Source organism: Alosa pseudoharengus, unplaced genomic scaffold, assembly GCF_046254945.1.
Source record: "Alosa pseudoharengus isolate Yale_2024_CS ecotype anadromous, Long Island Sound unplaced genomic scaffold, YU_APseudo_1.1 YU_APseudo_1.1_scf_13, whole genome shotgun sequence".
NCBI classification, from domain to species: Eukaryota; Metazoa; Chordata; class Actinopteri; order Clupeiformes; family Clupeidae; genus Alosa; species Alosa pseudoharengus.
In genome coordinates this window covers 32,044,583-32,071,813 of record NW_027468598.1, presented here as the reverse complement: position 1 = coordinate 32,071,813, position 27,231 = coordinate 32,044,583, and the positions used below count along the sequence as shown (strand labels likewise).

At 43.7% G+C, this 27,231-nt stretch overlaps 1 protein-coding gene across 1 annotated transcript in view; it reads left to right on the top strand.

Annotated features, from left to right (window-relative positions):
• The first annotated feature begins 658 nt into the window (after positions 1-658).
• Positions 659-27,231, top strand: part of brwd1 (bromodomain and WD repeat domain containing 1) — a 31,216-nt gene continuing 4,643 nt past the window's right edge. The window contains exons 1-40 of the mRNA XM_076282847.1: positions 659-869; positions 976-1,034; positions 1,135-1,164; positions 1,409-1,468; positions 2,266-2,416; positions 2,880-2,978; positions 3,990-4,150; positions 4,986-5,207; positions 5,700-5,800; positions 6,182-6,252; positions 6,672-6,772; positions 6,916-6,956; positions 7,679-7,774; positions 8,008-8,164; positions 8,923-9,057; positions 9,550-9,678; positions 11,158-11,383; positions 11,730-11,924; positions 12,376-12,559; positions 13,388-13,478; positions 14,333-14,464; positions 14,915-14,982; positions 15,269-15,491; positions 15,757-15,873; positions 16,337-16,444; positions 17,379-17,503; positions 18,377-18,459; positions 19,136-19,247; positions 19,560-19,621; positions 19,807-19,962; positions 20,912-21,032; positions 21,865-21,990; positions 22,153-22,219; positions 22,379-22,429; positions 22,560-22,685; positions 23,109-23,261; positions 24,447-24,616; positions 24,886-25,082; positions 25,394-25,537; positions 26,765-26,872. Of these exons, the coding sequence (XP_076138962.1) occupies positions 821-869; positions 976-1,034; positions 1,135-1,164; positions 1,409-1,468; positions 2,266-2,416; positions 2,880-2,978; positions 3,990-4,150; positions 4,986-5,207; positions 5,700-5,800; positions 6,182-6,252; positions 6,672-6,772; positions 6,916-6,956; positions 7,679-7,774; positions 8,008-8,164; positions 8,923-9,057; positions 9,550-9,678; positions 11,158-11,383; positions 11,730-11,924; positions 12,376-12,559; positions 13,388-13,478; positions 14,333-14,464; positions 14,915-14,982; positions 15,269-15,491; positions 15,757-15,873; positions 16,337-16,444; positions 17,379-17,503; positions 18,377-18,459; positions 19,136-19,247; positions 19,560-19,621; positions 19,807-19,962; positions 20,912-21,032; positions 21,865-21,990; positions 22,153-22,219; positions 22,379-22,429; positions 22,560-22,685; positions 23,109-23,261; positions 24,447-24,616; positions 24,886-25,082; positions 25,394-25,537; positions 26,765-26,872 (4,807 nt within the window). The 5' untranslated portion in view covers positions 659-820. The remainder of the gene's footprint in view (positions 870-975; positions 1,035-1,134; positions 1,165-1,408; positions 1,469-2,265; positions 2,417-2,879; positions 2,979-3,989; positions 4,151-4,985; positions 5,208-5,699; positions 5,801-6,181; positions 6,253-6,671; positions 6,773-6,915; positions 6,957-7,678; positions 7,775-8,007; positions 8,165-8,922; positions 9,058-9,549; positions 9,679-11,157; positions 11,384-11,729; positions 11,925-12,375; positions 12,560-13,387; positions 13,479-14,332; positions 14,465-14,914; positions 14,983-15,268; positions 15,492-15,756; positions 15,874-16,336; positions 16,445-17,378; positions 17,504-18,376; positions 18,460-19,135; positions 19,248-19,559; positions 19,622-19,806; positions 19,963-20,911; positions 21,033-21,864; positions 21,991-22,152; positions 22,220-22,378; positions 22,430-22,559; positions 22,686-23,108; positions 23,262-24,446; positions 24,617-24,885; positions 25,083-25,393; positions 25,538-26,764; positions 26,873-27,231) is intronic.

Genomic DNA, 27,231 nt, shown 5'->3' with positions numbered 1-27,231 from the left:
TTAGTCTAGGCCTACTAGAATTAAAGCTCATAATAAGATGTAAGGCCTGGCTTTAAAGCTATCTGCCACCAACCAGAAAAAAGAACCACAAGTGCAAAACTCATTTTACTCGGGGAATTATATATTTTTTACTTATTTGGGAAGTCATTAGGTAAAACATCAGTTTTATGCCTGCAAGGCAAATTAAATGTTTTCTTTTTTTACTCGTTTACATTAGTGGCTTTTTGTAGCCTATTATGCATTGTTGACGTTTCGGTGTCAGGTTGTTATTATGCACCAGCCTGTTCTGGAAACATGCTTACATGAGCTAAATCGTAAAAATATGGATTCCTGTTGGCAAAATAATCATGTTTACCCATAGACTTACAGTCTATGTGTTTACCACAATGCTGAGCTTCAGCTATGGGTCGCCATTGTTTATGACGTCACCGCCAAGTTGTTCGACCTTGTCGAGAATACACTGTATCAAAGCCGCTAATACCGAAGCATAAGTTGTTTTCGTGTTGTAATTAAATAGCGTGGTCGTGTTATATTACAAACAATCACAGTAGGGATCTGCGTGTAGACCATTTCGAGCGGGCACCTTTTGTTGCAAGACAGAGGAAGGGTATGTCGTCTCCCCACCCCCTGTTTCCTCTGCTCTGGCGGAAGTAACTCATAAAGCTGAGGCCTCATCCTTCCAATGGCGGCTGCTAGCTGGCTGAATAGAAAGCGGGAGCAACTGTGGAGGGGGTCCGAGCAGTGGAACCGAAATTAAATAAATATATCACACTATTTTCTAGACCTAAAGTTAGTACCAAAATTGTATATCCCGAAAGCTATGGCCGATTCAGTGGCCAAAAATGGAAATATTTCGCTCCTTGAATCGGGTAAGCTGTACAAAAGTAGCAACATAGATTCACAGAATTTGCAAATATTAGCCATTCTTTAATTGATATTCCATCTTATTAACCATTTCCTTCTGTCCACTTACAGAGCTTTATTATCTTATCTCACGGTTTCTGACAACGGGTCCTTGTCGGAGAGCGGCTGAGGTGAGCTGGCTCGCCGTCGAAGCTTCACTCTGTATTGTGTCTTGTATGTTGTTGAATTGCTCATGTAGACCTCTCTGAGACATAGTTTAATGTGTTGCAGGTTCTTGTGAGCGAACTAGAGGAATATCAGGTGTGTAAATATCGTCCCAGAGCACAACGGTGTCGCTTTTCCTTGCATCCCCTGCCCAGTGCAACAGACGTAAACTTGCCTTGCTAGCTCCGGCTACTTCCCAAATGCTTCTGTGTGACTTTGACACAATACCTCCCAACATCAGTCAGAGAAAACAAAAATAAGACCATGTGGTGTTTGTGGAACTTTAATTTGTACATCCAGTTGTATTTGGAAAGCTAATACAACGACCTTTCCCCTTTAGCTCCTTCCCCGTAGGCTGGACTGGGAAGGAAATGAACATCCAAGATCTTATGAAGACGTGGTAAGTTTATTTGCAGATTTTGCATCAGGCATGCTTTAATTGTTTTGTATTAATAGTCGAACAATTAACACCGACAGTATTTTTCTGTCAAGCTTTGATGACTTTTACTATCTCAATGCTTTTCATGTTGGGTAATGTTATTCTTTAGCTTTAGGCCATGCACTATTCTGGAAGAGGGAATTGTTTTTATCTTTGAAATATGACCATCGGGTCTGCGGAAACGTGTTTTCACTGTCTCGTATTATTTAGTGTTGTATTGCAGATAGGGTGGGGATTGAGCAGTTTAGGGTACATCAAGTTCATCCAGTTAGCCAATCCGGACTCCTGAAACACTGTCAGTTCTTTAATTCGCTTGCAACACGCTTTGTGATTGGCTGTGTTGGAGAAGTGTTTTGCATGCAGCGATCTGCTAGGCGACGTTTGTTTGCAAGAAATCGAAAGATCCGACATTCGCATGAACTGTCAAAAATGACCAGTTTCAAACGTCTCGATATAATTAAGAATATCTATATTTAATTCAAAGAAGAAAAGACAAAATGCTTATTGTAGCTCCAAGCTCTTTGCTAGGATATACATGTTGTGTTTGTCAGGATTTAAACTGTGACCTGCACAATATCCCCTACCTACTCACATTTTATTTAAAAAAAAAAAACTTTTGTTACAGGCCTATTATGGCCATTCGTTTCAGAAAATTCCTTTAAATGTGCTAAATGAGAAATAAAATCAACACTCAACACACTTTGAGTGCTCCACACTTGAGGCTATGAAAATTTCATGTGCTTTTTGTTGTCTTGTAGGTTGCAACAAACAGGCACATTGCACCGGACCACTTGTTGCAAATATGCAAGCGCATTGGGCCCATTCTTGATAAAGAAGTGCCATCCAGTGTGGCGGGAGTTAGCTCGCTGCTGGGCACTGGGGGACATTCGTTACTCCGCACATCAAAAGGTGCCGTTGGCTTACTGCTTCTATACAGTTTGAAATAACATCTGTAGCCTTTTGATCTTTCTTGACACTCAGAAGGGATGTTGGGGTGACTGCATATTGCAAGCAGCAGTTATTTCATGTGCATCTTTGAATCTAGTCTAGCCCCAGGTCCAGATGTCCCCTTGTGGATCATGGTTATTTTGAAGCTAATAAATGTGTGTCCAGTCTGTCGGGACTGTTGGCTTTCTAGTTTATAATCCCCCCCCCCCATTGTAAGAGTGCACAACTGCTGGGGTTTTAACTGATGAGTATGAGTGGTGCACATGTATACAGCCGCACATCCCAAAGTTGCCACATGTCCATATGCCAGTTGTCACCACTCTCTTGAGGGCAATCGTATGTGTTGGGCAAGGGCTTCAGCTGCAGACTGAGAATGGAAAGAGATTTTTTTTTTCTTCCCCTCTGTTTTCCCTCCCGCTCTCAGATTGCGGTGTCGTGAAGTGGAAAGGCTCGTCCTTCGCTGCACTCCACAGAGGCAGACCACCAGAGAGGCCTTCGAGTTACAGAGGCGCCCCAAATTTAGGTGAGTACTTTTGTGGTTGCTTTTGGTTCAAACACGCTTTAATGTTAATATTGCATCAGTATATATCATAACATATGAATCAGTAAGATTGAAGATGAGTTTTGTGTCCTGCAGGTTGTGTTTAGTGAAACATCATCTTTAAGCTTCCACTGCTGTGCAATAACGGTTTCTGGTTACGGAGTCTAATTATCGGTTCATTTCATTTGAGTTGTGTTGATCTTTCATAAAAGAGAGGGACCTTCTCTTAAGGTTCTGTGTACATGTTCTGTAAGTGTTGTGACATGAGGACAGTGCTAAAATAGTCACCTCCAGCAGGAGACCAGACAGAAACGGCACTCCCGAGGGTGCATCTCAGCCGGTAGTATTTAGTGTGCAGGAGACAAATGAAGAGGCATGTACATTTACGGCAGCTTATTTGGGATTTGAGAAGTAGTTTTGGATTAACAGTGTTGGAGAAGAGACAGTTGGATCTAAATTAGCTAGGATTTTAGGGGGCACAGTAATGTAATGGAGCCTCTTGATTAGTGTTATAAAGCTATGCTAGTAGTTATTCAATGATGGAGAGACTATTGTTTTGGATATTCTTCCTCTTGTCTTTAACCACAGTGGTTACTCAACAATGCTCTTGGGAAATGTAGTCCAGATATTCAATTGTAACAGCTATGCATACCCAAGTGCTTATGACTAAACTGAGAGTGAGCATGGTGGTTTACATGTTAAATAGCAAACAACTGAAGTCTAGTTTTTACCTTGAATGCTTGTGTGTGGGCGTGAATGTTTCACCTTGTGTATATTTGAAACTGGGATTTTTGGGTGCTGTTGGTATTGCTGTGGTGCCAGAGGGTGCCAGAGGATGCCAGCGAGCAGGGCTTTGCCGTGGTGCCAGAGGATGCCAGCGAGCAGGGCTTTGCCGTGGTGCCAGAGGGTGCCAGCTAGCAGGGCTTTGCTGTGCTCGCTCTGTCTGTGTTGCTTTTTCGGAAGCTTACCACGCGTTCGTCTGTTCCTGCACAGTGGAAGTATGTCGTGGGAGAGAGTTGACCGGCGCGCAGAGGTTCAGCTCCGTGAGCCCCGTAAGCAACTATCAGCACATGAGGATGCACCGAAGGATCCTGGGCCACCTATCTGCTGTCTACTGCATCGCCTTCGACCGCACCGGCCTCAGGATCTTCACAGTGAGTGTCTCAACAACAACAACAACAACAATAACAACAACTTGCATTTATATAGCACTTTTCAAGACACCCGAAGCACTTCAGTCTCGAACTGGCGGTTTCGGTTTTGTTTTGGGCTAGTAGTCTGCGCATCTGCACCCTGAATGACTCCGGCTAATTCAAATGTGCTAACAGGTTCATCTGGGTTGAAACAGGCTAGCATATTTGTAAAGGTTAATGAATTGTGCTGTATAGATTAACTCTTTCCTTCACCATTTAACCTAGTCTCAAGCCACAAGGCTTTCCTTTCAGTTTCACCTGTGCTTGAGTTGACTTTGCGCCTTCCTTTCAGTTTCATCTGTGGTTGAGTTCAATGTGCGGACCTAGGTTTCTGAGGGGGTCGTTTGTTTTTAGAGCTAGGACTTGTTACTTTGTCAGGTTCTAGTTGACCTATTCGTTGAATCATCAATTTGGATGATCTCCCTCTGCATTTTGTCCAGTATTTGAAAAGGAGATCTGAGGATAAAATGTGTTCGAAACAGATTATATTATATTAAATCTTTATGAGTTTTCTTGCATCAGGAGGTATGTACAGAGAGGAGTTGAAGTAGGCTGAATTAACACGTAGAGTAGACTACTCTTGACCTAAATGTCTTCAGTGTTTTGCTGTGTAGAAAACCTAGATTGACACAAAATAGACTAAAGGATGCTCATACATTGCCCTTTAAACTCCTGCCCTTTGGTTGTGTCTTTGGGGTATAAAACCTGTTCGATTTGACCATCTAGGGCTCAGACGACTGTTTGAAGTTCTGGTTGTGTCCTGCGGGTGTAAAACATGTTTGATTTGACCTTCTAGGGCTCAGACGACTGTTTGGTGAAAATTTGGTCGTCATTCGACGGGCGGCTTCACTCCACGCTGCGGGGCCACTCGGCCGAGATCTCGGACCTGGCCGTGAACTTCGAGAACACTCTGATCGCCGCCGGCAGCTGCGACAAGACCATCCGCGTGTGGTGCCTTCGGACCTGTGCCCCCATGGCCGTGCTGCAGGGGCACACCGGCTCCATTACCTCGCTACAGGTACACTTCACCTGGATCTCGCCTGGGTAGGGACTGAGTTGCGGCCCCAGCCTAGATGGCTCAGGAGAAGCCCGCATGGGGAAAGCCGTAGTGTAGTTGGAACGTCAGCGTCACACACCATAAGTGACCTCACTGTCCACAGGGATCCAGGTTTGAGTCTGACTGGAGGTCATTTCCTGAACCCACCCCCCACCCTCTCCATCCGACTCACTTCCTGTCCTCTTTTCACTGTTCTGTCTATTAAAGAAGTATAACTATAACAGAATATAACTGTAATGACTTTAAGAAAAGGAAAGGCCTACATCCAGATCCTAAATCTGGAGTTGGTTCTATTTTTGGACCAGCACCTATTTTATGCGACACTTTTAGCAAGTTGAGTAAGAGGGCAATAGTATGTGATCTTGAAATTGGCTGAAATTTGTTTTTGGCTTTGTTTCTACTCCTTTTTAGTATGACACTGACATGAAATGTATCTAATATTTTTTTTTTCAGTTTTCTCCATTTGCCAAGGGCTCAAAACGATATATGGTATCCACGGGTACTGATGCAACAGTCTGCTTCTGGCAATGGGATGTAAATAATATCAATTTCAGGTGAGGAAATGTTCAATCATGATAAACTATACATCAAAACAATACTATAGATACAGTATGTATCCTAGTTATCTAGACATCTGGAGATGCAGTCTGTATCCTAGTTATCTAGACATGTGGAGATGGTGTGTGTGTGTGTGTGTGTGTGTGTGTGTGTGTGTGTGTGTGTGTGTGTGTGTGTGTGTGTGTGTGTGTGTGTGTGTGTGTGTGTGTGTGTGTGTGTGTGTGTGTGTGTGTGTGTGTGTGTGTGTGTGTGTGTGTGTGTGTGTGTGTGTGTGTTGGATAAACCATTTCTAGTGGGTTGCTGATCTGGAGGATCCAAGACCATGATGTTGGTGAAAGCTAATCTTGACTTGTCTTCTGTCTTGTTTTGCTCTGAAGTGATCGGCCACATAAGTTTACAGAACGGCCCCGGCCAGGCGTTCAGGTGGTTTGCTCGTCCTTTAGCCCAGGTGAGCCACAACAGTCACATCACCTGTCCCCACTGACATACCTGTGTAATTCTGTTCACACTGGTATGAATGCAAACATATTCAAATGTATGCCCTGTAATCTGTTAATGCCCATTGCTGTGTGTGTGTGCATTGTGCCCCTCTTGACAACTAGAGTATGTCACTTCCAAGACCATGACCTTTGTTGTTGTTGTTGTTGTCATTTTTAGACTAGTAGATTGTTGACGGCAGTATACAAGTAATTTACATTTTCAGGAAGATTTATAGGAATTCTCCTCCAGATTGTGTTTTTGGGATTTTGTCTATCATATATCAATGGGTATTGGACACAGGATAGATTGCTGTTCTTTGTCTTTCTCATTTGTGTGACTCATTCCAAACATTAACAAAGTTGTTAAAAACCATTTGTTTTACATTAGGTGGCATGTTTTTAGCAACGGGCAGCACAGACCATGTTATCAGAATATATTACCTGGGATGTGGCAATCCAGAGAAAGTATCTGAATTATCTGACCACACGGTAAGACACCTTACAGTCTAGTGCAGACAGTTTCTTTGGCAGACCTTAACCGTGAGATTAACTGACAGTTTTTGTGATGTATTGTATTGAATATTTGTTTGTTTGTTTGTTTGTTCTCAAATCCGTTGCGCCTCCTTCTGCAGGACAAAGTGGACAGCATCCAGTTCTGTCACACAGGAGAGAGGTAGGAGGAACATTTCAAAATTAAGCACTGGGTTTGGGCGGGGGCAATTCTTGTCTTTTTTTTTTTTTTTTTTTCTTTTTCTAAGTGCATCATCTGCTTTCACAGTGTTCATCTTGCAGTGTAATCATCTGCTTTAACAGTGTTCATCTTGCAGTGTAATCATCTGCTTTAACAGTGTGCTTTTGCAGCATTGAATGCCTGATTTAGCTTATTTGTCTGATTAAACTCTGAGCTACAGAAGTAATTTCCTCCAGGCATAATATTTCTCTAATGTGCTCAGACGGAAGTGGTGGTGAGGAGGAGGCAGCTGACAAGCTTTAGCTGTGAGGAGAGTGTGTGGTTGGATGAGGGAGAGAGAGAGAGAGAGAAAGAGAGAAAGAGAAGAGCCCAAAGGATGTGTGGGAGGACATGGAGCGAGCCAGAGAAATGAAGAGCTGTGGAAGGAAGGAGAAGGCTGTACTGACTGGGAGAGACAGACAGACAGACAGACAGACAGACAGACAGACAGACAGACAGACAGACAGACAGACAGACAGACAGACAGAGCACTTAGATGAGAGATTGAGAGAGCTAGAAGTCTGGAGGAAGGAGCTGATGGAAGAACAGAAAGAGAGAAGGAAAGAATCACACGTATCGAGTGTGTGTGTGTGGGGGGGGATTGATGGGAGAGAGTGAATGGTTGTGACCTGTGACCCCCCCCCCCCCCCCCTCCCCCTACTCAGGTTTGTGAGTGGCAGTGGAGATGGAACGGCACGAATCTGGCGGCTGCATCGGCAGCAGTGGAGGAGCCTTCTTCTGGACATGAGTGCCACTCTGCCGTAAGCACCGCCCACCGTGACATCACTTCCACACTGTGCCAAAGTTAAAGGACTTTTGTCTTATGTGTATATGAAGTAATTTAATAGGTTCTCTTAAACTGCGTATACTTGAGCTATACAGTATCGAATGGCTAGTTTGTTTGTTTTTGTCATGAAAATAACCAGAGGTGCTGCTGAAAATATGTTTATATTTTCTAATGTTTTGTTGGTTTATGACATTTTTGTTTCTCCAGGTCTGAAACTGTAACAGTGAGGGAGGACCTCTTCTTTAAGGCCAAGGTTACCATGGTGTCCTGGGATCGGCATGACAACACGGTCATCACCGCTGTCAACAACTATCTGATCAAAGTGTGGAACTCGTACACAGGAGAGCTGCTACATATCCTAAAGGTAAGGATCCACTGCGAGCTTCTCTGTCACCTGCCTGGGATGGTTGGCAAGACATGAATCAGACCTTGTCATCTCAACGTTTTCATTTTTATCCCATAACCTGGTTTTTCCTTTGGCTGCAAGTGTCCCTGGTGGTTGTAGTACAGAATTGCATTTGGTCCATATGACCTATATGAGCTAAGTACCAGCACAGTAAGGTAAAATCCAGACAGGCAATGGCTGTTCCTCCAGTATAACTCTGGTTAGCTTTCAAAGCTGACGGAAATGGACCCATGTGGTATCTTTTGCGGTGGCGTCTCCAGCAGAATTGTTTCATCACCTGGCGTTCAGGTCACCGTCCTTCCTCTTTACTGCATTACCCAGACCATAGACAGATGGGTTGAAACCATTCTCAAGTGAGAGTTTTCCACTATGTTCTAGAGTTAAAACTCTGCTCTTGTAAATCTGAACGCTTTGTTTTGATGTGAACGTCCTCCCAGCATGATGTAGTAATATTCAGATCAGTTATATTTATTTGTCACCAAAACAACAATTGAAATAGTCTTTTAAAGATGCTTTACAGAGCTGGAACCTCCTAGAGCAAGCACTAAAGCATGTATTCAAATATGCATTCTGTAGGAAGTAGTAGTAGTAGTAGTATTCAGTGTGCTCTTGAATGTTGTAGTACAATTTAGTTTTTTTAGTCTTCGGATCATAGAGTGTGCAGTCCCAAACAGCATGGCAGTGTTGAGACAGTGGTCATCCTGTGTTCTCCGCAGGGTCACGAGGCCGAGGTGTTTGTACTGGAGCCACACCCGTTCGACCCCAGGGTCATGCTGTCGGCCGGCCACGATGGCAGTGTCTACATCTGGGACCTCCTGAAAGGCACAAAGACACAGCACTACTTCAATATGGTGAGTGAGCAAACTCCGAGCCATGAGTCATGCACCATCTGCATGGATGACCTGCATTGACTCTGCACTCTGCATTTTCCTGGCATGTGGCCCTCACACAGGCTAAAGGATATCACAAAGTTGCTGGTTCTTTGGAGAATTTGGTTGATGGAGAAATAGGAAACTTTGGAGAGATCAGAGATTTTGTTATTAAAAACGCTTACACATAGACCTCTAACAACAAAGCTTCATTCCTCATTTGAAAGCCCAGTTTTGTGTGTGTTTTTCCACTGTGTGAAGTGACCTATGTTGAAACTATTGTTTCATCTTGTCATTTTGATCTGTGTCTGTGTCTGTGTGTCTGTGTGTCTGTGTGTCTGTGTGTGTGTCTGTGTGTCTGTGTGTCTGTGTGTCTGTGTGTCTGTGTGTCTGTGTGTCTGTGTGTCTGTGTGTCTGTGTGTCTGTGTGTGTGTGTGTGTGTGTGTGTGTGTGTGTGTGTGTGTGCGTGCGCAGATTGAGGGCCAGGGTCATGGCGCCGTCTTTGACTGCAAGTTCACGCCGGATGGTCAGCGCTTCGCCTGCACCGACTCCCACGGCCACCTCATCATTTTTGGCTTCGGCAGCTCCAAGCCCTACGAGAAGGTGAGAACGCTAGTTTAAACATCAGATTGTTCCATACGACAAGCTGAGGCCGCTAGTTAAACCATTAGATGGTTCCATACGACAAGCTGAGACCGCTAGTTAAAACATCAGATGGTTCCATATGACAAGCTGAGGCCACTAGTTAAACCATCAGGTGGGTTCCTACCAGAAGGTGAGGCTGCTAGTTTAAATGTGGTTTGGTGTTTTTTCATAAGTGATTGGAGACCAACCTGTAGCTTGTTAAAAATGTGGTGTGAAGTTGTGAAGTTCATGCCATTTGGTCTGCATGTATTGGTGCTTTAGTACCAGTTCAATGCCCTGTGAAGGTGAAGTGTAAAGTGGTGGTCTGATTTAAGTAGTAAAGGACTTTGGAGAAATTATATTATATAAATTATATTATATACATTATATAAATTATATTATATATTATATACATTATATTATATTGTAGAAGGAAAGCTAGTAGTGTCCCTTCAGATGTGGTTTTGGAATGAGCCAACATTTTGATGTCTTCGCAAACATCTGTCTGTCACAGTTAGTCCAAAGTCTGTTTTAAGTCCCCCAACTCGGCGGCCATCTTGCAACGCACTTTGGGCCATTATCGGGCAGCTACGTATGCAAGTGAATGGGCAGGCATACAGCGTGATGTGTAGAGGCTACTGCCATATTGGTGTTACCAACTAACCCCATCCATTTCTATGGAGCATTCTTTGAGTGCCATGTATCCTCATTAGAAAGTCTCTGGTTAGTCACAAGTGTCAGAGTTGGGGTTTACCTTGTGAAACAAAATGTGTCAGACGGGCAAGCCATAGGTGCCAAGGCCCTAAGACTAAGTGCTAATCTTCTCTAATCAACTGCCTTGGGTTGTTAGCATAAGATTAGCGTAAATCAAACAGATTGCCTACCGCTCAACTGCCCTCTGGGTGAGCCCTGCCTTTGGGCATGCAGCAGGATTAGACATGACCACAGCCTCGGGGTCAAAGGACAGTTCAGGTGAGCACTGTGCAAGAGCTATTGGCAGCGTTCAGACTTCATATTTAGATGTGAATTAGGTGTGTGAAATATTGTGTGCATGTGGTGTGTACAATAAAGGAGAATTTTGGCAATTTAAAAAAAAAAAAAAAAAAAATCCACATAGGTCTCTGTTTCTCGAGGTCACCGGTACAAAAAACCCCAAAAACAATCGGTTTTACTTTGCTCACAGGCTTGAGTTGCTAGTTTCACCAGCTAAAGCACCGGCAGCTACAGCGCTACACTCTGGGGGCATGAACATGGGGGCTCACAGATTCCTCCTATAACACACACTCACTCTGAACAAATGCATACTTAAAAAAAAGAAACAATTTCATAGTTGGTTGCTGATATATTAATGTCTTAATTTATTTGTACTGTAGGTAAGAGGTTTATCGTTGAACAAGTGTTTGTGTGATGGGCTTTTGCTGCTACAACTCCCTCCACCCATTGTGTTGTGTCCCATAGCTTCCAGACCAGGTGTTCTTTCACACGGACTACCGGCCACTGATCCGCGATGCCAACGGCTTCGTTCTGGACGAGCAGACGCAACAGGCGCCCCATCTCATGCCCCCGCCCTTCCTGGTGGATGTCGACGGCAACCCACACCCCCCCAGGTACCAGCGCCTTGTGCCGGGCCGAGAGAACATCGCCGACGAACACCTGGTCCCGCAGCTGGGCTACGTGGCCACAAGTACGTAATGCAAGCGCATCTTCATTTGCCCTCTTTTTACATCCTTGATGTATGATATGAAAATTACTACAAATGTGTTTTATCATTTATAATTCTAAATGATTTGTATAGTATTGGATCATGTAATTGTATAGTATTTGGATCATGTAATTGCAGTTACAAATTTGCATAATTGTCATTTGCATCAAAATGATGCTGTATAATGCTAAAGTTTTTCAGGCTGTAGAACTGTCAGTAAGGGGTTACATCATTTGGATTTAAATATGATATGTTTTTATGTCATGCAGCTCTGTCAGTCTGATAGAAGTGACCTTAAAGGGAATGTGTGTGTGTGTGTTTCCCCCAGGTGACGGGGAGGTAGTAGAGCAGGTAATTAGCCAGCAGCCTGGCGAGAGCGTGGAGGTGGCGGTCGGTCGGAGTGCTCTAGACCAGGCCATCCGGGTCCTGCAGCAGAATCAGGACCGGCGCATCCCAGCGCTGCCCGAAGGAGCAGTGGCGCCCCCCCCGGCCCCCCTACCCGCCCCCGGAACACCCCGCAGAGGTGCGACGACACCGCAGCACACATCTGACCATGTTCACTAGACCAGAGTCAATATACAACCCCAAATCAGCACACATCTGACCATGTTCACTAGACCAGAGTCAATATACAACCCCAAATCAGCACACATCTGACCATGTTCACTAGACCAGAGTCAATATACAACCCCAAATCAGCACACATCTGACCATGTTCACTAGACCAGAGTCAATCTACAACCCCAAATCAGCACACATCTGACCATGTTCACTAGACCAGAGTCAATATACAACCCCAAATCAGAAAAGAAAATGTCCCAACTTTTTCTGTATTTGGAGTTGTACAGCTCCGGGAAAAAAATCAAGAGACCACTGCAAATTTTTCTGAGCTCATCCTATGGTTGGGGGGAAAAAACGACCCACCGTAACAACCGCTCTCTAACTCTCCCTCCTTCCCTGTGTTTTTCTCCCAGTGTCCATGAACGAGCGCATGGAGCTGCAGTCGTCCCCTAACGTAGGGCTGCGGCGCAGTGGTCAGGTCGAGGGCGTGCGGCAGATGCATCAGAACGCACCCCGCAGCCAGATGGCCACCGAGAGGGACCTGCAGGCCTGGCGGCGGCGCGTGGTCGTGCCCGAGCTCACCAACAGCACCTACCGGTGAGGGCAGAGTAACACGCACACACAAAAGCACCAAGGATATCACATAATACACAAGAACACCCACGCTCGTGCATGAGTAGAATCACCTGTAACACACATACATACACACACATACACGCACCAAGAATATCATACAATACAGAATCACAACCTCACTACTTGTCCAGGAAGGACATGTATCACTCCTGTGTCACTCAGGCATACATGTGCATACACACACACACACACACACACATACACACACACTGCAGTGCCATTACATAATCCACATATATGACAAGGTAAAAAATGCTAAAGAAACACATTGCATTGGGTTACATAATTTCAAGGTTTTCTCTTTCTTGTGCATGAAGACATTCTAGTGTAGCTTAGCATGCTTCGTGTTGAAAAGTGGGTTTAGTTCTATCCTTTAAACCAGCTATACATTCTTGGGGAATTTAACACATTACTTTTGATCTGACACTCATCACAAAACACACACGGAATTCACAGTCCACTTCTCTGTTATGTGCAATACCCATTTTAATTGTACTGCTTGTTTTGCATTGTCATCAAGGACAGTAAAGAAGTTGTTTATTTACCATGGTTTCAATTGTAGACAGCGCCCTCTGTTGGATTGAAGTTTATAGCAGTAGGCTACATACTTGCATACAGAACTCGTGAGTGTTTTAATACCATAAGCTTAACAGAATGGCAATTAAAACAACATGTACACTACCATCGGTCCTGTATAAATGTTGGCACAAATCCACTGTGTGCATGAGCCATTTTGCCAAGCGCTGTCAGTCAAACTAAACACCTCTCTCGATCTGTCTTTCCCCACAGGTATCAGGAGTGCTTCCGAACAGCCAAAGGCGAGGAGGAGACGACACTCTTCAACATGAGGAAGCGCAGGATCATTCATGGCGGTTTCAGGGTACGACACGCAACCCAACCCAACACACTTGGTCACACTTGTGAAGCCATCACTTGCTATAGGTGGACAGAGCAAAAGCAGGGAAAAACTGTTTTGCCTGAGGTTATCACTGCCTGCCTTGATGGAGTTGATGTCGCTGTCATTCACATGCTTGTTGCTCTTACTCCTTATTGTTGAGAAAAGAAAAGATGCTCATAGCCCAGAGTCCATAAGGATGGGTCAAAAATATCTAGTATACTGGGTCTAAAAATATCTGGTATACTGGTTCAAAAATATCTGATTATGGGATGAACTGCACATTGTATAGCAGTCATTTACATTTCGGTGTGAAGTTTAGAACCCAGAGTTCTTCGTCAGATTTCTTGCTTGTTTTTTGAACTCTAGCTGACTAGTGATGCAGACTATTAAAAGATGTGTGAGCCCCATTCATTTCAGTCCCGTGGTCTGGGAGACCCAGAGGATAAGCCTGGGTATTGACTGATGTCCTGTATTGTTTCAGTTCCAATTCACAAGGTCAATTCTGATAGGGATACTTCCAGTTATAATACTCATTTTGCTTGGATTTGAAGATTACTCAGATGTTTTCTTGTGCAAAGTACAACATTAGTTTCTCTAACATCATACCTTAGTAAAAAATATTGATGGTTACTTTAAGGATTGGCCTATTAGTGTACTTTTTATTCACGCTTCCATAAGTAAAGGCACATTACATTACGTCATTGATTATTTTTAAAACGATCGATTCAAATAGATAGAGTACATAAAGAAGTAATGATATTGTGTCCTGCTGGCTACGTAGTGTTCTGGGTCAATGAGTATGTTAAGTGACCGGTCTTTGGCTTAAACCTCCTCAGGACGACTCGGACGATGAGGTGCCTTGTGTGAAGCGGGTGCCGTCACGCAAGCGCCAGCGGAAGGATAGCGTCGCGGAGGAGTTTATCGAGTTTTCCTGTGAGGAGGGCGAGGAGACTGCCGCAAGTTCTGAGGTACGGCTGACCTCAGATTAGCATCCCGTGCTAATGTTTACCTGCTTGCTTCTGCCTGCTACTCACAGCTGTGATTCTCAAACACTGACTTCAGACCAGGGTATCTGGTCACTCCTGCAAGCTATTCTGTGTCATTTAATAAAATGCAGTAGAGATAGACATTATACATCCATTCATATTCAAAACACAACACATCGTCTTTTGAAAATGCACATTCTTGTTGCTGACAAACGTGTGTGTGTGTGTGTGTGTCATTTTATGGATTTCTTGTAGCATATGTCTGTATGGAGCTGCTGTTGAAGTCCTCAATCTAGGGCCGCAAACTGAAACATTTTAGAGTAGTTTTAGCCGTAGAGGCAAACTGAAACATTTTAGAGTAGTTTTAGCCGTAGAGGCAAAATCCATCCATCCGTTGTATGACCTTGTTTGTGTTTTTGTTTGTTTTTTTAGGACCCTGACATGGAGGCCACTGAAAATGACTCATCCAATGAGGAAGAGTGGAAGAGTGACAGCTCTAGGTACAAATCGGCGTGAATCGTTGTGAAACAATATCCTGTTTATCTACATACCTAAAAAAGGATAGAGTAGTAAGAAACAGTCCTGAGGTTTGTGTATACTTGTGGTACTATTAATCTACTCGGAAACATTGTCTGACATGAACTCGGAAGAGCAGGACAAATTTGGCTTATTTACAGTGATGAAATCAGAAATGGGTAGAAATAGACTGAATTGAGATTGGACTCTTCACATGGAAAGAAATAGTCACTGATGTCTGATTGGCTCATACTTCTCTTCCCCTCACAGCAACTCCTCTGGCGAGTATTCTGATTGGACGGCTGACGCCGGCTTAAACCTAGATCCCAACAACCCGCAGTCATGGAGACGGTCACGACGCAAGCTCAGCAGCTCGGAGGAAGAGGAGGAGGACGAGGACGATGCTGAGGAGGAAGAGCAGACGACACGCGATGAAGAGGAACAAACGTCTCAGTCTCGCAAACAGAAGAAGGCCAAGAGTAAAGCACCCAAGGTGTGTGAGAAACTCGGGGATCCATGGGACGGGTGAACTGCCTATAGCATCACATGATAAGCATATGTTGTAATTATGTTGGAAAGAGTGCCACTCTAGGGAACAGTAAGACATGTACAATGGAGGTGTCCTTAGGTTAATATGGAAAGCAGTGAAGATCCCATTTATAGATTTCTTTATTAATTGTGACAAAAAGTCTAGTGTCTTGGTGAAATTTAATTTATGGTTAATTTATTTGTGCTTTCTGACCCTTTGGCATTCCCAGCATCCCAAAGCTCGGCCGTCCATTAACAGGGAAGTGTCCAACGAGTTCAGGCCCTCTGTATGGATCACGGACGTCTTTCCCAGGAAGTCTCCTTTCGTCCCGCAATTGGGAGATGAGGTAAGCGCTATTTTTAGATTTTTGTTGTTTGTGGTGTTCTTGACCCTGGTCTACATGGTTTAGGTGTAGAAGTAGCATAAGTACGGTTTAATCACGCACATCCATATAATTCAGGTGCAGGACCAAAGATATGGTTCTAAAGAAAAAGTGAAGATCTGCACACCTAAGAGCTCCCATTCAAGTTTTTTTTTAGTACTAATAAAACATAAGTTAAATGGGAGCTCTCCGGAGTGCAGATCTTCACTTAGGTATAGTATGTAAAGTATACATATCAAAATTGAGAGGTTTAGATTCTTTGTGTGTGGGCCCTTTACCACTAACTAAAATAAATCACGTCTTCCTCAACTGTTGTCCCGTGTACGACTGACTAAAATAAACTGTTGTCCTGTGATGACTGACTAAAAAGCTGCCTGTCTTCTCACACTCCCCCTCTTTCCTCTCGGCTCTCTGGCGCACCCTGCAGGTGATCTATTTCCGTCAGGGCCACGAGGCCTATGTGGATGCGGTGAGCAGGAATAACGTGTACCCAATCAACCTGGACAAGCAGCCCTGGAAGAAGATGGAGCTGAGGGTTGGCATGGCTTTATTGATCTGCACTTCTCCCCAGCAGCTCACCCCACACGCATTAGTTTAGACATCTCTCAGTTCAACACACACACACACACACAAACTAGTTTAGCCGTCTTTCAGTTCACCACACACACACACACACACACTAGTTTAGCCGTCTTTCAGTTCACCACACACACACACACACACACACTAGTTTAGCCGTCTTTCAGTTCAACACACACACACACACACACACACACACTAGTTTAGCCGTCTTTCAGTTCACCACACACACACACACACACTAGTTTAGCCGTCTTTCAGTTCACCACACACACACACACACACACACACACACACACATTAGTTTAGACCTCTCTCAGTTCGCCACACACACATTAGTTTAGCCGTCTTTCAGTTCACCCCCCCCCCCCCCCCCCCACACACACACACACACACATTAGTTTAGCCATCTTTCAGTCCACACACACACACACACACACACACACACACACGCTAGTTTAGCCATCTTTCAGGACACACACACACACATTAGTTTAGCCATCTTTCAGTCTACCACACTCACACACACATTAGTTTAAAATCATATTGGAGTTTTGAAGTGACATCCAGCCTGTGATGTGTCTTGTCGTATGTTTTATAGTCTTATGTTTTATAGTAAGTCTTATGTTTTATAGTAAGTCTTATGTTTTTGGGTCATTAACAAACATCCCTAAAGTATGTGCATGTTGAACCAGAACTTTAAGCAGAGTCTAAGCTTAAAGCAAACTGTTTTTAAATCTCTTTACTGTTTTAGGAGGTGTGTGTGTGTTTTTAAGGTTTTTAATAATGAATGCAATGTGTGACCATTTTTTAGCACCTGCTGCATAGTTTTTTGGTTGTGTGTGAGTCTAACTTTGACTGTGTATGTGTGTCTGTGTCCTATGTTGCAGGACCAAGAGTTTGTGAAGATCACAGCGATCAAGTACGAGGTGTGTCCTCCCACCCTCTGCTGCCTGAAGCTCACGCTGATTGACCATGGTACAGGCAGGACAACAGACAAGTCTTTCTCCATCAAGTGAGTCTGACGGATAGCTACTGGGTATTGTATTGTGCAAACACATGGGAGGAGAAGTGTTAATAGCGATTGATTAGGTGTTCCGCCATATTTATGAATACAGCGCATGTCTGTTTGGGGCGGTGGTTGTAGTGTAGCAGTTAAGTAGTGTAGTGGTTAAGGAGCTGACCTAGCATGCAGTAGCCTGAAAAGTTGTGGATTCAATTCCCGGCTACCACCGTTGTGCCCTTGAGCAAGTTGTTCCGGGGACAATGTAATCCCTTTGTAATGTAGTTGACATATGTAAGTCGCTTTGAACAACAATGTATGCTAAATGACTACATGTAAATGTATTGATTTTAAGAGCTATCATTTGTAATTTAGTTTGACTTTATCACCCTAGCCGTTCATTCTTGGAAAAGGTTCAGACAACATTGCCACATTAATCATGGGTTCAGTACTAGTATGTATGCATTCTTAGAGTTAAGGCCTGTGTGTGTGTGTGTGTGTGTGTGTGTGTGTGTGTGTGTGTGTGTGTGTGTGTGTGTGTGTGTGTGTGTGTGTGTGTGTGTGTGTGTGTGTGTGTGTGTGTGTGTGTGTGTGTGTGTGTGTGTGTGTGTGTGTGTGTGTGTGTGTGTGTGTGTGTGTGTGTGTGTGTGTGTGTGTGTGTGTGTGTGTGTGTGTGTGTGTGTGTGTGTGTGTGTGTGTGTGTGTGTGTGTGTGTGTGTGTGTGTGTGTGTTGGTAGGGTGAGTAGGAGGGTGAGTAGGAATGTGTGTGTGTTTGGTAAATTGTGGAAAGTTATTTTATTTTTCTGTCCTGCAAAAACCTGCGTAGTCAGCTGTGTAACCACTTGAGAAATGGCAAACTGTAATGCCACGGTCTCCCATCTCTAGGTATCATGATATGCCAGACGTGATTGACTTCCTGGTTCTGCGGCAGTGTTACGACGACGCCCGGAACAGACTATGGCAGCCAAGTGAGTAGACCATTTCCTTTAAGAGTCAACATCAGCCATGTGCCAAAACATGGGGTCCATAAAAACATGTCTTTTTTTAATTTTGAATGATCTTTTTTACAGCAGGCACCAATACAGGCACTGTACTTGTTCTTAAAGGTTGTAGGCCCAAATATAAATGATGACATTCATCTAATCTTTCCTAACGATCTGCTAGCTGCCCGCCCCATAAGCAGGCTGTCAAAAAAACACATCTCTGTAGGCAGCCTAGTTTCTGAGATCTGGACACAAAAACAATTACTAACAAACAGTGTTGCCAACAACTCAAAGGCAAAATAAAGTGTTCCAACCAATAACCGACGTTCGGTTCGCGTTTAGATTGTGCGGGAAGGGAGTAGGGGAGGGAGTAGCGAGCTAGCTCTCTGTTTTGTTTGAAAGCCAACAGAAATGACGTTCCCCCACCATCGCTGATGCAACCTTTAAGAACATTAAGATATTCTGTGCATGTCTGACAGTAAGTCTATGTTTTTGTCACCTATTCCCATTTAAGCAGGCAGCAGTGGTTTCAAAGAGAGTGCCGACCATTGGACCTCATTGCGTTTTATTAGTTATTAGTCATTCGTTTTATTCACGACAGTTCCGACAGCCCCTGTACGTGCTCTCAGTCTTTGTTTTCATTTCTCTCTCTCGATCACAGACGATCGGTTCCGCTCCGTTATCGATGACTGCTGGTGGTTTGGGTCCATCGTGTGTCAGGAGCCGTATCAGCTCGAGTATCCCGACAGCCACTTCCAGTGCTTCAAAGTCAAGTGAGAGAGAGAACCATCTCATTCAAAGCCACTTTAAGACAATCACATGCAAAGCTACTTTAAGACCATCACATTCAAAGTCACTTTAGCACCATCACATTCAAAGCCACTTTACCACCATCACATTCAAAGCCACTTTAGCAACATCACATTGAAAGCTACTTTAAGACCATCACATTCAAAGCCACTTTAGTACATTCAAATCCACTTTAGCACCTACTCTGAGGCGTGATTACTATGGCCCAGTTGTGTTATTGTCATGCAGTTGTCCTAGTAACTGTATCCCATGGTGCTTTGTGTTGCTCATGCCAGGTGGGACAATGGGGAGACTGAAAAGCTGAGCCCATGGGACATGGAGGCCATCCTAGAGAACGGTACTCACTAGACCTTACAGCTGCACTCCATGCACTCCAGCCATTGATTAGCCCCTAAATACCATTCAAAAGATACATATACATTACATACATACATATACGTTACCAACATACATATTCAACTAAATATACAAATACAGCTAACATACCATCTAAACCAGAAGTGTGTGTGTGTGTGTGTGTAGCCCAGCAGCCTGAGTCTGAGGGGGGAGGTGTGCCAGTTACCGGAGAGGAGATGATTGAAGTCCTCTACAAGCCCCAGGCGGGAGAGTGGGGCGTCAGAACGCGCGATGAAGAGTGTGAACGCATCATGGCTGGCATCGACCAGCTCATCACCGTGGGTACGTGCAGTATTGTGTAACTGGTCGTGTATACTTCTATCAATACTGACTGGCACCTGATACTGAATTTACGTAAGCACTGACCGCAGGCCTGGAGACAAGTGAAAAGAGCATGTCGGGCCAGTAGGTTGGCCAGTTGTTGGACTGCAGTCACCAGCACGAGTCGGCTCAGCTCACCTTTGGTGCTAAGTGGTTGAAGCAGAGACTTTCTAATGGGGAGACACAGCACTCAAAGAATAGACTAGAATAGATCTTTATTGTCATAGTCACAGGTAAAACTAAATTTAAAGTGCTCTCCAGTCATTGCATCATTCATAGAGTCTATATATATAAAAAAAAGAAAATAAATAATTTTTTAAAATAATAAATAATTTAATTAATCAATTTAAGAAAATACATAGGAACATCATTACCAGCATACATAGTCATACACACCCAGTCATTGCATTAAAAAACAGTATGGACATTGCATTAAAAAAAGTATGAACACAAGTCATTGCATAAAAACAGTATGGACATACATCTGCAGGCATGCATACTATCGGTCATTGCATTGATCCATTTAACATCTGAATCCATATTGCACATTATTTTTGTGCAGCATTGAGGGTGGTTATTGCAGTTGGATAAAACTGCAATAGAAATGGATGGGGTTAATTTGTAACGCCAATATGGCACTAGCCTCTACACATATCACGCCCCTTCCTGTATGCCTCCCCATTCACTTGCATACGTAGCTGCCCCATAACTGCCCAAAGAGTGTTGCAAGATGGCCGCCGAGTTGGGGAACTTGCCTAAAAGTACTTTGGTTGAACTTAAGCATGTGAGGCTGTTAAAATCAATGAAGAATATATTACAATGTAACAGATCAATGGGGATGGGGCGGAGGCAATGCTACGTTTGACACTGCAGACTGATCGAGGCTTGTTCTCTGTCCGTGTTCCTCCAGATATCGCCGGTCCGTTCTCTGGCCCGGTGGACATCAACCAGTACCCCGAGTACTGCACGGTCATCGCGTACCCCACGGACCTGGGGACCGTTCGCATGAGGCTCCAGCATCGCTTCTACAGGTCTGGCTGCAGTCTGTCTGTAACCACTGCATTTACACAGGGATCGGAACGGGCTTCACTCAGTCTCTCTTTAGATTCTTAGAATGCTGGACCAAAGCTGTAGCTTAGTAGAAGAAGGGATAAAAGACCACACTTTGCAGAAGTTTATTTTATTGCTGTAAAATTAACTTATTCAAAGTGCGGCCTTCTCTCCCTCCTTTTACCCCGCATTGACACCACCTCCGGCCGCGTTCAGCTCTGGATGCGATACTGCTTCCAGAAGTGTCCCAGAAACCTTTCTTCCAAAATAAGCCAAGTAGGCCCTAGTATCTGTGAAGTGGCGCAGAGCAGAGAGTCTCTCCTGGGACACTTCTGAAGTGTGCCAAGGCACACCCAGGGCAGGACAGAGACGGACTCGGACTCGATGGGAATCTGGGCTTATTCTCCTCATGTTCCGCTCCGATTCAGCAGAAAGTGAGCACTAGGGCTGTTTGTGTCGGGTTCTAGCTACTACTGTCCATCTGAGTGTCTCCACCGAATACTTTATTTATTTATTTAAAGTGTGTATATATATATATTTATTTGTTTGCCTATATTCGGATAGGACAGTGAAGATAGACAGGAAGTGAGTGGGAGAGAGAGATTGGGTGGGATCGGGATCCCCGTGGGCACTTGGACCTCTACATGGTAGCCTGTTGCGCCACAGTGCCCCCCTGAATGTGTTTTTATTTGTTATTTTTTTGTCTGCTTGCACATAGAGGTTGTGCTCAAATTATGAAGTGGTCCTGAGCACAACCTAAACACACCCTTGGAACAATCAGTTTGTCATGCATGCATGTGTGTGTGTCTGCAGGCGAGTTTCTGCACTAGTCTGGGACGTCAAACACATATTCCTCAATGCCAAGACCTTCAACGAGCCTCGCAGCAAAATTGCAGACTCTGCCAAACTCATCACTGATGCCCTCCTCAAGTTCATTGGGTAGGACCCCTTCCCCTGCTGCTGGTGTTCTGTCTCCATGGCGCTCTTACAGCGGTGGAGATTTTCTTGGCTCCTCTTGTCTTTTCCCGTTTTAATATGGTCAGCCGGCTTGGTATTGGTGCATAAAATAACTGTTAGTGTAAATTATGTTTCTGCTACCAGTAAGCCAGACTGTACGGACATCATAGAGATCTACAATGCACTGGAGAACTTGGAGTACTCTGATGAGGTAAGTCATTTGGAAATATTGCCATGTGGAATTTGGAAGTCCACTAATTTCCGTGTGGACTTTGGAAGTCCACATGGAAATAGTGGATGTTTTATCCAGTCATCATGAATCGGTATTGTGTGGTGTGGAAATCTAACTGGTCCATTTGGTTGTCTGCAGGACATGGAAGCCGATGTGCCCGGAACATCATCTGGACATGCTCTGCGTCAGGTACTTTAATATTTCGCACAATTCAGGCAGTGTTCAAAACAACCCCTTGACAAACTAAACTGCCAGTTAGTGTTCACCCTCTAACTTGACTTTGGTGTGTGTGTGTGTGTGTGTGTGTGTGTGTGTGTAGACTGCAGCAGAGCCTGCTCCTGATCCAGACGCATGGAAGGAGCAGTGTAGGCGCCTGGTGAACTACATATTCGAGTGCGAGGACTCGGAGCCTTTCCGCCATCCCGTGGACCCCATAGAATTCCCTGTAAGAATGCCAGCCAACCCTTTAAAAACCTGCTCTGAGAACGCCAGCCAACCCTTTACAGACCTGCTCTGAAGCTCTGCTATGGTCTGAGGAGGGCTTATGCCCCGTTCGATTTGTCTGTGTTAGCATTTGGTCATTTAGTCATGGGACAGTCCGGTTAAGAATTGGAAATGAATGTATAATCGTACACGACAGCTTTGAACGTTTCTGATGACTAAGGGGCTTTAAACCACAACTTCGGTCTAACAACAACCTAGCCTATTTTTGGATGACGACAAGTGTACATTTGTGTTCGAGACAAAAATGACGTCGTCAATCGGTGTAGTTTTCTAGTAAGACCGGAATATGTCCGGATTTGATTGATTTTAGTCAGGAAAATTGTTGCACTGTTGATTTTTATGCCTTGATTTTTTTTATTTTCAGGATTATGCAGACATCATTCACTCCCCGATGGATTTTGAAACTGTGCGGAACATCATAGAGCAGGACCGATATGAAAACCCCATTGAATTTTGCAAAGATATTCGTCTTATCTTTGTCAATGCAAAAGCCTACACACCGAACAAGCGCTCAAAGGTTTGTGTTGCAATGCGTCTTATTTTATAAACCCTCTGGAAATAATACGGCATCAACAATTGAGATTTGATGTATAACACTTTATTCATGATCCTTTTCATGAATTCATGAGGTTTGTGTTCCAATGTGTCTTATCTTAGAACCCTCTGGAAATAATACGGTATCATCAATTGAGCTTTGATATGGAAGCATATGTGTAGCTTAATTCAAATGAGAATGCAATCTGCAATTCAAAAAGACATTACATTATGCAATTGCCAATTCATTATGTAATTTAAAATTGCAATTTGCAATAATTTCCAACAAATTGTATTTTAATCTGCAAAGTGACAATGCAATCCTAAAATCAATTTGAATAATTTTGGTTAAAAAAATAGAATAAACATGGATTGAATTGCATTCTATTTTACCATGGTACTTCAGTCTCAAAATTCATTTTGCATTTCAATTTTCAATATTCAGTTTCATCATTTAACTGTCAATTCGGTTTGGAATTTAATATTCAAAGTGCAATGTAGGATTGCATTTTGAAAACATATTTGGCAAAACTGACAATGCCAGCCTGAAAACAATTTGGATTATTTTGGGCAAAACGTTTTGCCATCGTTTTGAGGCATTTTATTCAAATGGAAAAGAAATAGCCCCCCCCCCCCCACCCCCCCTGATTGCATTGCACTTTGCCACGCTCTTTGTGTTGCAAAATTCAAATGGCAATTCGATCAGTAATCTATCAAGTCACTCGTCAAGGCGGGAATTAGGCTACGTCACTTCCGTGTTTACGTCTTACCCAGTTAGCGTTTGCAATGGAGGAGTTTGCAGCTGCAGGTCGTTTGAATGACTGAAGTACCATGGCAAAATGGAATGCAATTCAATCAATGTTTATTCTATTTTTTTTAACCAAAATTATTCAAATTGATTTTAGGATTGCATTGTCACTTTGCAGATTAAAATACAATTTGTTGGAAATTATTGCAAATTGCAATATTAAATTACATAATGAATTGGCAATTGCATAATGTAATGTCTTTTTGAATTGCATATTGCAGATTGCATTCTCATTTGAATTAAGCTACACATATGCTTCCATACTTTCATACTTTGATGTATAACACTATTCATGATCCTTTTACAGATTATTATACAAGATAAGCGATAATAATTTCAAATGACTCTGTCTGTCCTCAGATCTACAGTATGACTCTGCGTCTCTCTGCGTTCTTCGAAGAGCGCATCAGAACGATCATATCTGATTACAAGACGGCGGTGAAGAGTAGCGCAAAGCTGCGCCGCAGCCAGAGGTTCCGCAAAAGGCAGCAATACCAGGAACCTCAGACGCCGGGCCACGGATCCACCAGGTGGGTTCTTGTGTCTGCGTACAACTTAGCAGGTTACCTAACGCTAACCTTAATCGGAACACTGACAAGAGAATCTGTGAGAATCTACGCACCAGTAACCCCATTTCCCCATCTCAAAGCTGAGGACGTGTGTACACACACACACACACACACACACACACACACACACACAGACACACAGACTTGTTAATGTCTGTTTTTAGATAATCTTATACCTTTTAGAAGTTTGTCAGAGTAACCCCCCTGTCCGCCCTGTCCTGTCTGCCCAGCAACCAGAAAAGGGCTGCTCTGAATGCTCAGGAAAAGGTGGAGACGTCTCCAACCAAATCTACCTCAGCCAAAGTGACTGCAGCGGAGAGGAGCAGTAGGAGGACGCGCCGGCGACATGGAGGGCGCAGGTCTCCAACACACTCTTCCTCATCCGACGATGATGATGATGACTCCAAAGGAGCCTCCTCCACTCCGGGTAGGTGTCTCTTTTACCCAACGAAAGATTTGTCATAACTTCTTATGTAGCTGGTTTGCTGGCTTCAGCTTCAGTATCAGGTGCCAGTCAGTATTGATAGAAGTATACACTACCAGGTACACAATACTGGTCATTCAATGGAAAATCATTAGCTGCTGTCCAAATGGGTTGTCCAAAAACAGGAATGGCTAACTTCACAGAATTACGTGTGGCAATGTTTAGCGATTGTAAAGTTAGTTCCTTGTATTCTGGGTGGTGACTTGAGGTGTCATCTTAATGTGTGTTGCCCTCTCTGATGTGCTGTTTTTCAGAGTCAGAGAGTGAGAGCGAAATGAGTCTGAACGACTCGGAGGGCAAATCGCGGGGTTCGTCTCGACGGCATCTCAGGAGAGACTCTCCGTGGTCAGGCCGTGCCACACGGAGCAGAGTGGTCCCCCACAGGAGGATGAGGACGCGTAAGCATGCTGTCTAAAGGCCTATTCCCATCAAGAACGATAACGATAACTATAATCATAACGATAAAATCGTTCACACTGAACAACGATAAACAAAGTCTCTCCTTGTGTTAATGAATGTGACGGTTAAAATTCGATGGGTTCTTATTGGCTAATAACTTTTTATCGTTCTGAAAATTGCTCTGAAAGTGATCCCAACGATATCGTTCTTCATGTCGTTATCGTTATAGTTTATGTGTGAACGCCGTCATTCATATTAACGAGAACGATATTTATTTATAGTCATCGTTATCGTTCTTGGTGTGAATGGGCCTTAAATCATCACAAATAATACATGACTCTGGAGTTACAATACACAGTTAGAGTATGACTCTGGAGTTACAAAGATTATAGCCCAAGTTGCTGTCTTGCAAAGCTATTTTAGGTAGAGCAAACAATAAGCGTCTCACATAGATTTTTGAGTAACAAATGACTCCATGATTAATCACTGACTGTGACTATAGTCATGACTGAAGAATGCATGTAAAAGTAGTCTTCTTAATTCCAAATGAGTTGATTAACATTAGATTTTAAATCCAATCATGCTAGCTACTGTATAGAGCAGGCGATAGTTCTTTATTCTGGATGTTACAGCAGAGTACCCACACACAGCATTCAGCATTCAATGTTACTAACGTAAGCCAGGGTAACAAAAAGCACCGAGCCAGAGAAGACAGTCGTCAGATATAGTGTCAGAATCTACATATCTGTCTGGGGTCGGATGAGGAGCAAAAAGTGGAAGAGATGCCCCCGAAGTAACCCTTCTTACCGTAATTTCCCAACTATTAGCCGCGGCTTATACATTGATTTTGCTAAATTTCTTCAGCTATGAGGTTATGTTTGGTTTTGTTTCTCTTACCTTGCATAAAACACTGTCCTGTGGCTTATACACAATGCGACTAATACACAGGAAATTACTGTAATGTAAATGTTGCTTGTGGGGGGAGAACAGTTAATTAATAAACCTTTTGGAGTTATAGGTAGAAACTCTGTTTTCTTAAAATAAACATCCTGTTTACAAATAAAACATGCTGTCTCAGCCAACTCCTTTGGCCGAGACAAAGAGACAGTACGATATTGAAATTCACCAATATTCTTCATGACTAACAACAAATGACTACAAGAACTGCAGAGAAACAAATGACCACCCTAAGCTGCCAAAATGTGATGTATTGTCTCTGTGTTCAGTGGCAGAGAGTGAGAGTGAGAACGAGGGCTTGTCTGCCAGGAGTTACCCCAGCAGAAGCACCAGGCTCAGAAGGAAACACGCAGAGTCCTTGGACCGGAGGAGACCAGGTGAGCACTTAAGCACTCCGCAAATAAGCGCCAAAATGAGTGTGCTGTCACTTGCCAAGCACGTCAGCGCTGAAAATTTTAACTGCCAAGCAGCATTGAATAAACAATGGATTTTACTTGAGCAGTCCCGACAAAATATAACTGAATCGTAATCTATCAGTGGCGACGGCAAAGTGCAACGCTGGTGTGCAGAGTTGTATTGAAAATAATGTAATCTAATGTAATCAAATGTCGGGAGTGGAGTGTGCTATACTCATGTTGGCGCCAATGTGTGGGGCCCTTTACAGGCCTTAAAGTTCTCAGGCGGTGTTGTGGGCCAGGCTATTTGAAAATGGATCATCATAAACACGTAACAGATG